Source organism: Typha latifolia, chromosome 6, assembly GCF_019914945.1.
Source record: "Typha latifolia isolate L0001 chromosome 6, TyphaL0001v2, whole genome shotgun sequence".
In the NCBI taxonomy this organism is placed as follows: Eukaryota; Viridiplantae; Streptophyta; class Magnoliopsida; order Poales; family Typhaceae; genus Typha; species Typha latifolia.
Window position 1 is genome coordinate 4,022,712 of NC_133091.1, and position 14,618 is coordinate 4,037,329.

Below are 14,618 nucleotides of genomic sequence, written 5' to 3' on the forward strand. Positions count from 1 at the left end.
TTCATAAAGGTATATTTCAACATATTTTTAATTAGTTTGGGCAAATGGTAGACTTATGGAAGAGATTGATCGGCCGGGCTACAAGCGAGCTTGATAGGCTGGGTCGCGAGTGAGCCTTATGGGCTGAACTACAAGTGGGCTAGTCAAGTTTAGCTTTCGAGAGGAGCTGGCAGGCAAATGTTTGACCTATGTCTCTCATTATTAAATTGGGCTAGGATGAAGCTGGCTCAAAGAGCTAAATATCTTGCAAGCATGCCTTTCGATGAAATTAGGCGTGACAGTTCGATTCCTATCTACCATTGGTGTTAAATGAAGAATTATTAAGAGCCATAAGCCTATATTTTTTGAAAATCTAGATCAAAGCGGGCGATCATGTGCACAGATATAGTAGCGATAGATGATGAGCTCCGTCTAGGGTGAGAAGCACCTAAGACCTAATAAGTTCCACCACTTGTAGATATAAGGTTAGTGTTAAATCTTTTTAGGTTATGCATGCACAGTCCCCTAGGCCTTTTCAGAAGATAGACCTTAGCCCAATTGACTCTTCAATAGAATTTAGAAATACTTGCCTCCTCCTTCTAGAGAAATAGTTAAATAGTCGATTTAGAAGATTATCGATATACTATGCCTAAAATGCTTAAGAAAATGCTTAAGAAAATGCTTAAGGCCAACGCAATTCATGTGTAAAATTTCATATGTACATAGATTAGAACAATATAACTTATACCTACTATTTTCTCATGTAATACTTTTTTTTTTAATCTTAAATAAGGTCCACTATTTATTTATTTATTACAATTTTACCCCTATATCATGGGAAATCCTATACATCAAGAGACAAGAGTATAGTTCGACACATTCTTAAGTAGGATTACTTTCGATAAAGGTAACAGTATTTTGGTTTACCATCTTAATATATAAATTCATACCAATTTAAGCCATTTTGACTACGCCGCAGACTAGAAGAAGTTCCAAACTCGTTGACGAACTCGGAGCGATTCAAACTCGGGAGCGAGTTTGGCATGAATCCGAGTTCGCTACTCCCACCCTGACTCGGCCCTATATGCCGTTCTGAGTCAACGCGTAAGAACAAGAAGAAAGATAGGGGGGAGAGAGGGGAGAAGAGGAGAGAAGAAAGTTGCCCAGGCGTAATCTCTTCTAGCTTATTTGGAGAAATCTCATCTCAGGTAATCCAGGATCTCACCTTTATGTTCTCTGACGGGAGTTTGAGCGATTCTTTGGACACCCATTTCTCCGATTCCTTTAAATTTATGCGGATCGGGCGCAATTTCGATTTGTTGTTTCTATCCTATTTTTGCTAGGTTTCCTTTAAGGGTGTGTCATTTGGGTTCAGTGTTTGGCTCGTTTTTGTTGGAAGTAGAGATTAGGGAGATGACAAATCTCTGAAATATTTTAGGTTCTTGGGAAGTTTGAAAAAGAAAACTAGAAAAGGGAGCTTTTGTTTGAGCTACTTATACCTTTATGATCTGGTGGTGGATACAATGTTTGGTCCTGGCACCACTTAGGGTTTTAAGACAGTTTCTTCTGGCAATTGGGTTTCATAAGTGGCTTCATTATGCCATTTTTGGTCAGTTAAGCAGAGATTAGGGATCTTGCAATGAAGAGTTTGACAATGTCAAATTTGGTGCATCTGAATATCTTGATTTAGCATAGTGAAAGTACAGTTGGTTGGATCAATATTTTTTGCTTCAAATGACTGAAAATTTTGGCACTGTAATTGAAGTTATGGTGTAGTACTAAAAAGTATGTGGAATGTTCTGCATTTGCCTTCAGTTAGGTTGTTATCTGCGTTTGAACTAGCGTTATACACACTCTATGCACTAGCTTAAAGGGTACTATACTTGAAACTAATCACTTGCTTGTGACTTTCACTTTGCATTCGATGTATAAACAGTGGAAGCATGAAGATACAGTGTGGTACTAAAAAGTATGTTGAATGTTCTCCACTTGCCTTCAGTTTATCTGCATTTAAATAAGTGTTATACAGACTCTATGCACTAGCTTAAGGGAACCATACCAGGAACTAATGACTTGTTTCGGACTTTCACTTTGCATTAGATGTATAGACAGTGGAAGCATGAAGATAAGGCGACCATTTAACAGGTTATTTGCGCATATATAATGTGAATTGGTCTTAATGAGAATCCACAATTCATACAACTATGTTTGCATATATGGATGGTATAATAGCACACGAACTAGTTCCAGGAGAATTTTATTTGGCATTAGCCTTTATATGTGGGCCACATCAACTTTAGATGCGTGGAATTAGAATATGTCCAAGGGGACTTACTCTTGGGTGCAACCTTTGTTAAACCATAATAAACATGACACCAATGACTAAAAACGATTTTAACAAAAGAAACATTACTTTCATCTGTAACTGTAGTTGAAGTACGGTGAGAATGCATGTTCAAGTTGAATGTCCTACATCTAATGACAACCAGTATTATCTGAAATTTAGTTGCCCTACCACCTTGTCCAATCTAAAATAGTTCACAACTGATTCACTTATATATAGTAGTTTGTTTATCATTATTTTCTGGTCAATAGCTTTGTTCTTAGCATAAAATTTCCTTCCATTGTGGCACTTGAAACAGAAAGGATATTGAACTGCTTTGTAGATTTCAATTTCCAAGCATTCATAATTTTTTTTTCAGACTTCTACTTTGAACTTAAAGAAGTGTAAATGTGATGAATGAGATCAGCCTAAATTTCATGAACCTGTCTTTTTTAGCCCTTATTATAAAATATGTGCTGGGTGATAAGTTCTTGCACATGATACTTGTAATTGAACATGTAAGAAAGCATCATAGTTCAGATATAGGAAATAAATTCCAATTCATTTGTGTAGTGATTGTAAGATTTCATTGGCTCGTTAACTAGGACTTCACTTGCATAAATTTCTTTTAATGCCAGATGGTGTCTAGAATGAGTTGATGTCATTACTTTTAGGATGAGATATAACCTAATAGTTGTTCATTAGCAGTGTAACTTTAACACCCTAAAAAAAAAAAAATTGGGCACATGTGCTCGGCACGTGCACTACAGTACCACCTTCATCCCCTACCAGCACGCTTCTATTCCAATTTTATCCAAAATCTCCGACGAGATTTTGGATCAAGTCATTGCTTAATCTCTAAATTTTATATAAATCCCTTTCTTTCTCTCTTCCTCCTCTCTCTCGAAGCCGCCCTTCCTCTTTATTTTTCTTCTTTGCTCTTCTTCCTATCTCTGTTTGAAGAAAGCATTCGCTCCCAGTGAGTTGCCGGACCCCTTCAAGCTCCCCATCTACTTCTCCAGGTAGTGATATTAATCTCTTTGCATTCAATTTGATAAAATTGATTTTTATCTAGTTTAATAGGCTAAATCAGCAATTTTCTAATTGTTGATTGTCTGGTCAGATTCATCGACCGATGATTGTTGTCCGGCCTGGCTTTGACCCGGGAAGCTTCTCCCAGTGTTGCGCTGCCAGTGGTATCTTCCACCCGACAACTAAACCTCTAGGTGAGGCTAAGCCATGTGAGACTTTCCCGTCGGCCTTGTGACTTTGCTCCAGCTATTGTCGCTGCTGCTCTTGCTTCTTTTTGGCTAGTATAGCTCTCGATGCCATCCTCTATATTTTTGTGGGGTTTTTAGACTGCATTCACCTAGATTTAGGTGGATTAGCATCTCTATTAATGGAGGTCTTTGGTTTTTTGCTTTCCCTCCATGATCCCATCGAAGATGATGAAGATGGAGGTGGGGTTGGGCTAGGCCAAACCCCACTCCTTATGAAGTTGGACTCATGCAAGCTCGGGTTAGGCCATGGGCCCAACCCGAGAGCATGGTAAGGGTGGGCTATGGGCAGCCTGCAACCCCTCCCTTTCTTTGGGCTATGTGCTAGCCCAAATAATTGGTTTAGTTTTTTTAGTTATTTGTTTTGATTGACTTTATTAAATTGAGGTTATATAAATTTAATTATCAAAAAATGATAATTCATTTGTGTAGTTAATAATTATTAGGTTTAGTATTCTTAATAGTTATTTTGACTAGACCAACCTACCCAAGCCATGATGAAAGTGCAATGTTATATTTAATTAAATAATTTTATGATTAGATTCTTTTGCTTATGATACGATTATATTCATCATATTATTAGATCCACATTCGTACGGGGAGGATATTCATGACGCAGAGGGAAGTAATAACTAGGAGCGATTCCAGGCACGTGATTCCTCTATAATCTAAAGATAGTATAAATATGATGGGAGGATGCTAGTATTTTGATTGTGTAGTAATATTATCATATTCATGTTTATGTGTTATTTATTAACATTTATATATTATTATTTCATGAGGACTGTATACGTGTTTTGCATATTGTATGCACTTTGGCTATGATGATCATGCCATGTGTATTAGACATTGCACTAGATCACGTATCACTAAGTAGTTAGATCTCATTTCGGTAGTACCCTTGTATTCACTTAGCCAGCGTTAAAGGCAGAGTGTGTGTATATATATATATATTTGTCTTAGTCGTATGAAGGGAAACTCCCACGTACAGTTTGTTTTGGGGTGGAAGGAGCCCGACAGGGTCCTCCCATTGACTTGGCTCGGGCCTAAGCGCCTGAGATCGTTAGTCCTGGGAGAATCAGGTAAACTGTACGTTGGATTTGAGCAAACGTGAGTTTTGCCCAGTATGGAGGTCAGACACTTGCTAATCTTGAAAATGATGATTGTGAGGTAGCGATTATAGTTCTAGCGGTACCCGATGACACATGATTAGGGCATCTTTTTGAGCTGGGGGCTCATGATTTCTCGCACGGGATGCGGTTATAAGTATGAGGATGGGCTAACGACCGGGGTCCTTAGTCTGAGGCTACAAATAATCGGTCATATGCAACATTATTAGACATGTATGAGCGACATAGCTGCTAGATGTTTATCCCTCCTCGATGATTAAGGCTCTGGAAAAGCTTGTGATATTATAATTTATTATGATATAGAAGCTCTAGGAGAGTATGTGAATTATTTATTGCTATGAACTTGAGACTCTCTAAAAGTATGTTGTCATAAGTTATAATCTTCTTTTATCGACGAATCTTCGTTATTAAGTTTATGAGCTTAATACGTTGTCATTTAAGCATGATTTATATTATTGCATCTTATATTAGGTTGTTCTTATATTGTAGAGGCATATACCTGTTGGGTTTTATTCTCACCTTCTTTTGGTAGAATATTCTTTTTTAAATTAATAGATGAAATCGAGGCCGTGGAGAAGCAGACGAGGATTAGCTAGATTGCTATTTAATTTTCTATTTTTAGTCATGTTGCCTCTGCGTGAGTATTTATCTTTTATCATATGTTATTATCTTGTATTTTGGAGACTTATTGCCGCCTGTGATAAATTTAGATTCTTTGCTTAATTAATTCTAGTTAATTGTGGCTTATTATTTTGGATACTATATGGAAATGTTTGACCAACAAATTATGTGAATACCGCGCGAGTTCTATCCACGTGAGGAGCATGTGTGTCTGGTGGTGAGCGTTTCAATAATGTTCTGAATAAGATAATTTGCATTTCACTAGATATAACCTACACGTTTCAGAGTATATTAATTCTTCTCTCTTTATTTCTAGGAACAAGTAGGTCAGCACTAAAAGAACAAATGTACTCATTAGGATGCTAGAACTTGTTATATTTGGGAAAATGCTAAGCATTTAATTGTATTTCATCACTTTCTTGTATTTGTTTCTAATAATGTTCTTATGTGCTTATAATGGATTGTCTCCTTGACTCTTGTGTTGTCAATTGAAACAGGCTTCAGCTTTTCTCAGAGGTTTCATTGGGGAAAAGAGTTTTTGTCTGGCGTTTAAAGCTTCGTATTACAGAGAACCAGAAATTTTGAATCTTTTGTATATTTTAGCACTTACGAGACCAAATCTCTTTGGAGTGACATTTGATCGAGTTTCTTGCATGATTAATCTTCATCTCTATCTGTAGATCTCTATGTAAAAAATAGCAAAGATCAGCAAATCCTGATTCCATTCCTATTGGCAATAATGTAAGTCGGCGTTGATGATTAAAGTAATATGGTGTCAAACTGTCAAAATCAAATCAAATTGCAATTAAAAGCATTAATGGACGACGAGAAAATGATCTTTGCCTCTCATATATGTGAGGTTATGACAGAATCCGACAGAGGATTATCATGAGTAAAGCAGGTACTTTGGCTCTCTTTCCCCTTTGATTTTGATGAGTTTTATTATTGATGATACATAATGTCTCATATCAAGAAGTGGAACTCTGTAGTCTGTGTTCCACTTTTTCCATTTTCTTCATTATTTGAACAGCTGCTAGAAAGAAAAAGCATGCAAGCATGTATTTTCTGTTGCAGCCGACTCAATCTTTCATCAGCAATGTTATATATCCATGAAAGTAAGAACACCATTTTAGTAGCACAAGGTAGACTCTTCAGATATAGATTATTTAGGTAAATAGAAGTCTAAAATATACTATATTATAAAATTCTTCTCTCATGTTAAACTACCAAATATTTCTTCTTTGAAAAATTAACAAAGGAGTATATTTGTGTTTGAAATTTTGTGGTGAAAGCAACATAATTCTCACAATATCTTAATGCACTCTGCTTTTCCAGCAGCTAAATCAAGAGGTGCAAAAAGTTGACTCTGGCAATTCTATATCAATGGTTGAAGAGATGACTTCCCTTCGCTCAATAGGGTTCAGTGACCCTGGATGGGAACATGGTGTTGCTCAAGATGAGAGAAAGAAAAAAGTGAAGTGCAACTACTGTGGTAAAATAGTAAGTGGAGGAATATACAGACTGAAGCAACATTTAGCTAGAATATCTGGTGAAGTTACCTATTGTAAAAAGGCTCCTGAGGAGGTCTATATTAAAATGAAAGAAAATCTACAAGGATATAGAGCTACCAGAAGACGACAGTTAGAAGATGAAGATCGTTCCCTGAATTTGCAATCCAACAATGATGATGAAGAGGCGGAAGAGTCTGTTGGCTATAAACGGAAGACACGGCAGGATGCACCTGATCAAATTTTAGTTACAAATATAGCCCCTCTCCGCTCGTTAGGATATGTTGACCCAGGATGGGAACATGGAGTTGCTCAAGATGAGAAGAAAAAGAAGGTCAAGTGCAATTACTGCGAGAAAATAGTTAGTGGTGGTATAAACCGATTTAAACAACATTTAGCTAGAATTCCTGGGGAAGTTGCATACTGTAAGATGGCTCCTGAGGAAGTATATATTAAGATGAAAGAAAATATGAGATGGCATCGAACTGGTAGAAGACGAAGGCCAGAAACAAGAGAACTTTCAGAACTCTATGTGCATTCAGAAAATGAGAAGGAAGAGGAATTTACAAACAGAATAAACAAGGTAAATCATTTGATTGGTGGTCAAGATGTTTCTTGTAGCAAGGCCATAAGAAAAAGGTCCAGAGGGAGGTCACCAAACATTAGTACAAGCATGGAGCTTCAAGAAAAGAAGAAAATACATTTGGAGTCTCTCTTTGCAAAGACACAGAAAAGCAACACACCAATGTCATGCAAGCAATCAAAACAAAAGGGTGACAAGAAGGGGCATAAAGAAGTTATTTCTGCAATTTGCAAATTCTTTTGTTATGCTTCTCTGCCTTTCAGTACTGCAGATTCTCCCTACTTCCACAATATGCTGGATTTAGTTGCTCAATATGGTCATGGATTACATGGTTCTTCAAGTAGATTACTTGCTGGTCGGTCTCTTCATAATGTAGTACAAACTACAAGACAGTATTTTGGAGAAATTAAGGCTTCTTGGGCTATTACTGGATGTAGTATTATGGCAGATAGCTGGAAAGATGTCCAGGGAAAGACAATAATTAACTTCCTGGTGTCTTGCCCGAGGGGGATATACTTCATTTACTCTTTAGATGCATCTCATATTGTAACAGATGCTACACGTCTTTTTAATTTGTTGGACAGAGTTGTAGAGGACATGGGGGTGGAAAATGTAGTGCAGGTACTGAATTTTCTTTACTGTACTTCTTGGCTTTTTGGTAGAACATTTATCACAGGATTAGCAATTTTTTATCAAGATATGTCTATCCATTTTTCTTAGAATGTTCATATTTTCCTGATGTGTTTCTGTACATCATAGGTAATCACAGAAAATTCTGCATGTTATAAAGAAGCTGGGAAAATGCTAGAGGAGAAGAGAAGAAGTTTATTCTGGACACCTTGTGCTGCCTATTGCATTGATCAAATTCTGGAAAATTTTGCAAAGATAAAATGGGTCAAGGAGTGCATTGATAAAGGTCAAAGAATCACGAGATATATTTATAATCGCATCTGGTTGTTAAACCTTATGAAAAATGAATTTACCGAAGGGAAAGAACTCCTCGGACCATCTGTAACAAAGTTTGCAACTAATTTTCTTATATTGCAAAACTTGCTGGATCATAGGGTTGCTCTTAAAAAGATGTTCCAATCAAGAAAATGGATTTCATCACTATTGTCCAAATCAGATGCTGGCAAAGAGGTAGAAAGGATTATCCTTAACTCCTCGTTCTGGAAGAAAATGCAATATGTCAAAAAATCTGTAAACCCTATAGTTGAAATGCTTAAGAAAGTGGATAACAATAAGGGCTTGTCTTTGCCATCTTTATATAATGATATGTACCGAGCTAAGCTTTCCATTAAATCTGTTCATGGTGACGATGAGGGGAAGTATGGCCCTTTCTGGACTGTAATAGACAGCCACTGGAACACTGTTTTCAACCATCCTCTCTATGTTGCAGCATACTTCTTGAATCCATGCTACAGATATCGACCAGATTTCATGGCGGTATGCTTAAAGCAGTGCATGTTTACATCTTGATACAGTGACATTGTCCTATGGTTTTGAATCTTGCTCTAATTTGTAGCTTCCAGAGGTCATCCGTGGTCTGAATGAATGTATAACTCGGCTGGAACCCAATAACGGAAGGAGAGTTTCTGCTGCTGCGCAGGTCACTTTTGAAGTTGACCTTTATAATTTCACCATGAATCTATATTTCCTCTGTTTTTTCGCACTTACTTTATCGTCTTGTTCATCTTAGATTTCAGATTTTGTTTTTGCAAAAGCTGATTTTGGAACTGAATTGGCCTTGAGTACAAGAAATGAGTTGGATCCAGGTGATTATATTTGACTTATTTGTGCTGCACACTAAGTTACCAATGTGCTGTACTGTTCATTAGATGCTCAGTCAGAGATGGTAGAACATTATACTAAACTTCATTTAATTTTTTCTTTTATCACTTACGCTGATAGCTGGATGGTGGCAACAACATGGGATCAATTGCCTTGAACTGCAACATATTGCCATTCACATATTGAGCCAGACATGTATATGTTTTGGCAGCGAGCATTACTGGAGTACCTTTGATCATATTCACAGTACAAGGCGGAACTGTCTGGCTCAGAAAAGACTGAAGGATCTTACCTATGCCCATTACAACTTACGTCTTCAGGAGCGGCAGCTGAAGAGAATGGACAATGATTCTGTGTCTCTCGACAGTGTATTGCTAGAGAACTTATTGGAGAGCTGGATTGTTGAGACCGAAAAACCAGCTTCCCCAGAGGATGAGGTACACTTTTTTAACCTCTCATTTGATATATCATTTTTCCTACTCATCAGTTGATCAAGTTACTGTCAATATAGGAGCTCCTTTGTAACAACATGGAACTAGAAGATTCTTATGAAAGTGAAGTAAATGAGACAGAAGATTTAGATGCAGTATCAATAAAATCTCATACGAACATCATAGCATTACCTGAAACTGTTGAGCCTTTGGATGCTCATTCTGCTCCTCCAAGTGCTGCCAGTGAAGAAGATGGTAATGATCTTGATTTTATTGATGACGATCTGAGTGATTAGTCAAAATTTCTACTTAACCATCTTTGGTGATTCCTGAAGATTGAGAGTTTTTTAATTAATATCTACTTGCTAGATCTTTCTGCCCTTTGTTTTTAAGTTGGTCAACTTATTGTACCTTGTCTTGAAATTTACAGATTGAGGTAAAATATTTGATCAGAATAGTTGGAGCATCTGTTGCCTTTGTTGTTATTCTGTCCTTTGTATGAATTGGTTGATTGCTAGCAACAGGATCACAATTCTTTTCTCATCTTACAAAAATGCTTTACCATTCAATTGGCTATCTTGGTTATTTCATTTACTGTGATATTTAGTTTTCTCTGTATCATGTCTATTCATGGTTGAGACATCATTTCTAAATTTTCCTCTATGTAATTAATGTCATAGTGACCGTTCTGCTTTCAGTTTTGTTGTTTCTACTTTGATTTTTCTATCACTTGTTGGTGCAAGAATTGAACATACAATAACAAATATTAAGATATTTGAGTTATATCTATCATATGTATTTATATATCTTTTCTGGGTCAAAATTAAATGGTTGAATCATCCATGAAAACATGCATATTACAGAGTTGCAAGATGGAGAGATATTTGGTGGTGGAAATCTGTGAAGAGATAGTTTTAGATTAGGTAGAATGCTGCTGAACATCAGTTGGATCTGGTTACTTTGTATAGAGATGCTCATGTATATTGAAGTATCCTCTTATGACACTTGCACATTCTCATGTGCAAAGGGTGGTAGATTGGCGCTTCACTTTATGTTCTTTTTTCTGTTTTTTCAGAAAGAACTGTTCTTTTTGCTGTTTAGACCATGTCTTCACTATTTTAATTTGACCCTCTCATTTTTCATTAAACCACTGAAAACAATTTGATGAACACTTACATTTGCCAAGACAAAACAATCTGAGTGGGGTCTTTTTGGTGATGTGACGGAAAATACAGGGGTCGAATGAACACTTTTAATGCATGGATGCATGGTATAAGTTGCAATAAACACATAAGACGGTGGAAAATAAAACAAATCATTTCTGTGATCTCTTTTCTCTTAGAGCAGTTATAGTCTATTGAGAATTTGAGACTGAACTGATCTTTTAGTGACAAGCTTGAGCTGTTAATGAACTCGAGTTATTTGAAGCCCTAATGAATAAAGAAGTATAATCTATTAATATCACTTTCTCAACTAAACCTCCAATGTAGTGGTTTTCATTAACAGGCCATTGTATGTTTATTCATTAACAGATGGCAGAGAAAAGAAATAAATGCCTTGGATGGCTACTAGGCAACAGTAGACAACTAAGTGACCACTGCAATGATGGCAATAATTTGTGAATCTCCGGTTTGAGATGTCTGTTCCTATGCATGTGTTGATCTTGGTTCTCAGAAAGTGAACCTATTTGATCAATTTATCCAGAATTTTCTATAGGTTTTCTCTAGGATAAATTACATCTCCAATAAATACATCATTAGACAAAGTTCTGAAACTTCTAGACTCAACTAGTCATTTGTAGATTTCTACTATGCAACTATCATATAGTGAGTCCATATGCATGTCAAATTTCTATTCTTCTCTACACTCGTTGAGATGTATATCACTCTAGCTGTCAGAAACTAACACAGCAAATCTACTCTCTTGGTCTCGGAGGCAATCCTGTGCATTCCCACCATCTGATCACAAAGCAGCTAGATTTTATTTCTGATGTAGGCTATGGTGAACAGAAAAATTGAGGTCGTCCAACCGGCAGAAATAGAAAAGGAATTGCTGATAGTGTCAGTTGTGTTGTTTGTTCCGAAGACGGTACTTGATCCTGAAATGTTTGTGTTGGATGCTGGTGGACCAGAACTAGAACCAACACCAGTGGCCGGAAAGCTAGAGCTAGAATTAGTGGATGCAGAACCAGGGCCGGGATTGGTGGATGCAGGATAACCAGAATTGGAGCTGCAATTCGAGAGTCAACAATGGTCATGATTTTTGTGTGTTCAACTAAAGAACCTGACATTGCAGGAAATATACTACCATAATGGTGAAGTGTTTACCTGGATGATGGATACAAGCAGGTCCCTAAACCTACAAAATATATCAGAGATTTTGATCAATTGCTGTGCTTCAGCCAGGTGAAAAGATGGAATGATAAAAATGCTACCATATGCTTACTTGGATTAATGTTGACTATCATTGCTGTTCCTCCAAAGTCGCAACTTGATGGCATTGGATTCCTTTGGTAGTAGACATTGAAGGCATATGAGGCATGAGCCTGCAGGGTGTTTGGATTATAGCAGCTCCCTGTTGGTTGGATTGCTGAGCAATCTGCCCCCCCAATGCCACACGCATAATCGAGTGCATTCTGCAGTGCAGCATCCGGGGAACCTGCATTGGCCACACACCAATTCTGCCCTGAAACTGTCGGTGAACCTGGCACTGTGCTTGGTATTGATGCAGGTGGTGGATATGGAGAGGTTATCACAGGGTTTGTTACCGGCGAAGTGACCGGGAATGCTGTAGTAGGTGCTGTAGCAGGATCAGTAATAGGATTTGTCACAGGGACTGGAGTGGTCACAGGGGTTGGCACTGGATTAGTTGCAGGAACTGTGATTGGTGTTGGTGTAGGGTTCGATGGTGGATTAGTAGGAAGAACCGTTACAGGGTTTGTAGAAGGTACTGTGACTGTTGCCAGAGCTGGATTCATTGAGGGGACTGTGATGGGTGTTGTCCCTGGGTTTGTTATTGGACTAAAGGTGTCATGGATTATTGTCCTGGTTGCAGAGATAGGGTTGTTGTCTTGGCCAAGAATCTCTCTACGAGAAGAACTCAATATTCCCTTCTCAGGTTGTCTCACATGGGAGGTGTCCACTAAGATCCCCAACATCCTTCTCCTTAGCAGAGCATGGTTATTTACAAACATCGACATTTTATCACTGAGCTCAGCTATTTCTACTGCACTTGGGGAGGCAAAGCTCTTCACATTGAGAACCAGGGGAATGTCTAAGTTTGATAAACCTCTCAAAGCAGTGAGAGCCCTTTGGGTTTCAGAATGGATGAAATCATTAACCAAGGTCAGTTCTCCATTTACAAATGTATCTACCACTACAAAAGATTCAGATTTCCTTATAAATTCTATGACCCTCCTAAAATCCTTGTTTCTTGTCTTGCTCATGGTCTGAAGGGTGGACAGGGAGAACATTGCTGAGACCTTAATGTTCCTATTGAGACCTAATGTTCTGAGAGAAGTGTAGAGTAACTTCAAGGTGAAATGGAGTGAAGGAAGGCTTTGACCATTGCTACATACTATGATATTACTAATGTTCAAATAGGGGAGAGCCCTTATGACATGAGTTTGAAGCCATGAGGCAGTTAAAGCCTCTGATTTCACTAGTTTTTCACCTTCAGATTGTGTCAGACAAAGATCAACAGGGACACCAGTGCTGGATGGTGAATCTAAGAAGGCTTCTGGGCTTCTGACAAAGACCCTGAACTGGGATGGTGGCACTTTGATCTTCTGAAGAAGTGATTGTGCTTCTGTTGGTGACCAAGAGGCAGGACTCTCTTCACTAGCATCATATGAGAAACTTACAAAGGTTCCTGAGAGGAAGATTAAAAAAAACTATGTAAATGATACCAACGAGTCCTTTCTTGATTTTGGAAGATGGTACTAACCTGAGCAGCAAACAATGTGAAGGAAGAGGAGGTAGATGAACTGGCAGCGAGATGCAGCCTTTCTGGCCATTGGGGTGAGAGCTTGGGGAAAACCCAGATGGATTTTATATGTGATCTCTGCTTGAAATGGAGTTGGAGAGGAAGGATTTTGTAAAGAGAGGAAGAGAGGGGTAGGGGAGAGAGTAATTTGAAGAGAGGAAAAGCTGTAGGTGAAAGAAATAAGTGATAAAGTCGACAGCAGAAGAGAAAGGTAGAAACCAAAGGAGAAAAGCTAAGGTGGAGCTGCGTGTGTTTTTGGGAAACCATGACATGCAAAGCTCAGAAAAATAGAAGGGCTGCATGTATATAGTGCCACTCAATCTTTCACCTTCCAGGGAATCAAGCAAAGTTCTTTTCCTTCCACTTTAATTTTCCTCCTCAGCTCTGTGTTGAATGACACCTCTTGCTTTAATCCTCAATAACATATAACTCAGAGGAGCCGTGTGGTTTCATGTATTTAGGAAGACTGCATTTACAGAGTGTAATACGAAAATCAGCTTTTGGTTTATTGATCCCATGACATTTATTTTTAAGTATTAAGTTGGGCTCCTATGCAGCTTCTGGACATCTACTTCAATTAGGCAGATATCAAAATAAAGCCTCAATTTTTCATGAGAAAAGAGGTAAGATCGAAAGCTTTTCCTTGTGCTGGTTTCTCATTTAACACTACATATGCCATATCTCGAAACGCAATTTATTGAGTATATTAGGCTAGGATTACATATTTCTAGATATTTTGTCATGAAATTGATAAAAAAAATTTCCTCCCTAGAATTTTCCTATATGAACCATCAAATATATACCTGAAATGCTTCAAATCTTGTCACACACTATTCACTTGGAATACACTTCAAATCTTGGGAAGAAAAATGGCTCCCATTATGACACCCCTACAACTTAGCATTGATTAATTTGCTTTGTCACAAAGCACAAGAATATGGAGCTTTTGGACTAAGTGGAAGAAATCAAGGAACTCTGACCAGAGGTTGGC

The 14,618-nt window shown here is 37.8% G+C and overlaps 1 protein-coding gene across 5 annotated transcripts; it reads left to right on the forward strand.

Annotated features, from left to right (window-relative positions):
• The first annotated feature begins 945 nt into the window (after window positions 1–945).
• Window positions 946–14,160, forward strand: LOC140790630 (uncharacterized). 5 transcript variants are annotated; one of them, XR_012109422.1, is made up of 11 exons: window positions 989–3,324; window positions 3,426–3,528; window positions 5,828–6,231; window positions 6,666–8,042; window positions 8,181–8,867; window positions 8,947–9,030; window positions 9,121–9,196; window positions 9,333–9,649; window positions 9,724–9,898; window positions 11,579–12,987; window positions 13,098–14,160. XR_012109422.1 is itself a non-coding variant. In XM_073140785.1 (10 exons), exons 4-10 carry the CDS (start codon window positions 6,714–6,716, stop codon window positions 11,659–11,661), a joined length of 2,751 nt encoding a protein of 916 aa, XP_072996886.1. In that variant the 5' UTR covers window positions 989–3,324; window positions 3,426–3,528; window positions 5,828–6,231; window positions 6,666–6,713; the 3' UTR covers window positions 11,662–14,160. The 5 variants fall into 5 exon arrangements, 1 of the variants encoding a protein (XP_072996886.1); XR_012109424.1 differs by having other exon boundaries at window positions 6,669–8,042; XR_012109423.1 differs by lacking the exon at window positions 3,426–3,528 and having other exon boundaries at window positions 946–1,187.
• Window positions 14,161–14,618: the final 458 nt, after the last annotated feature.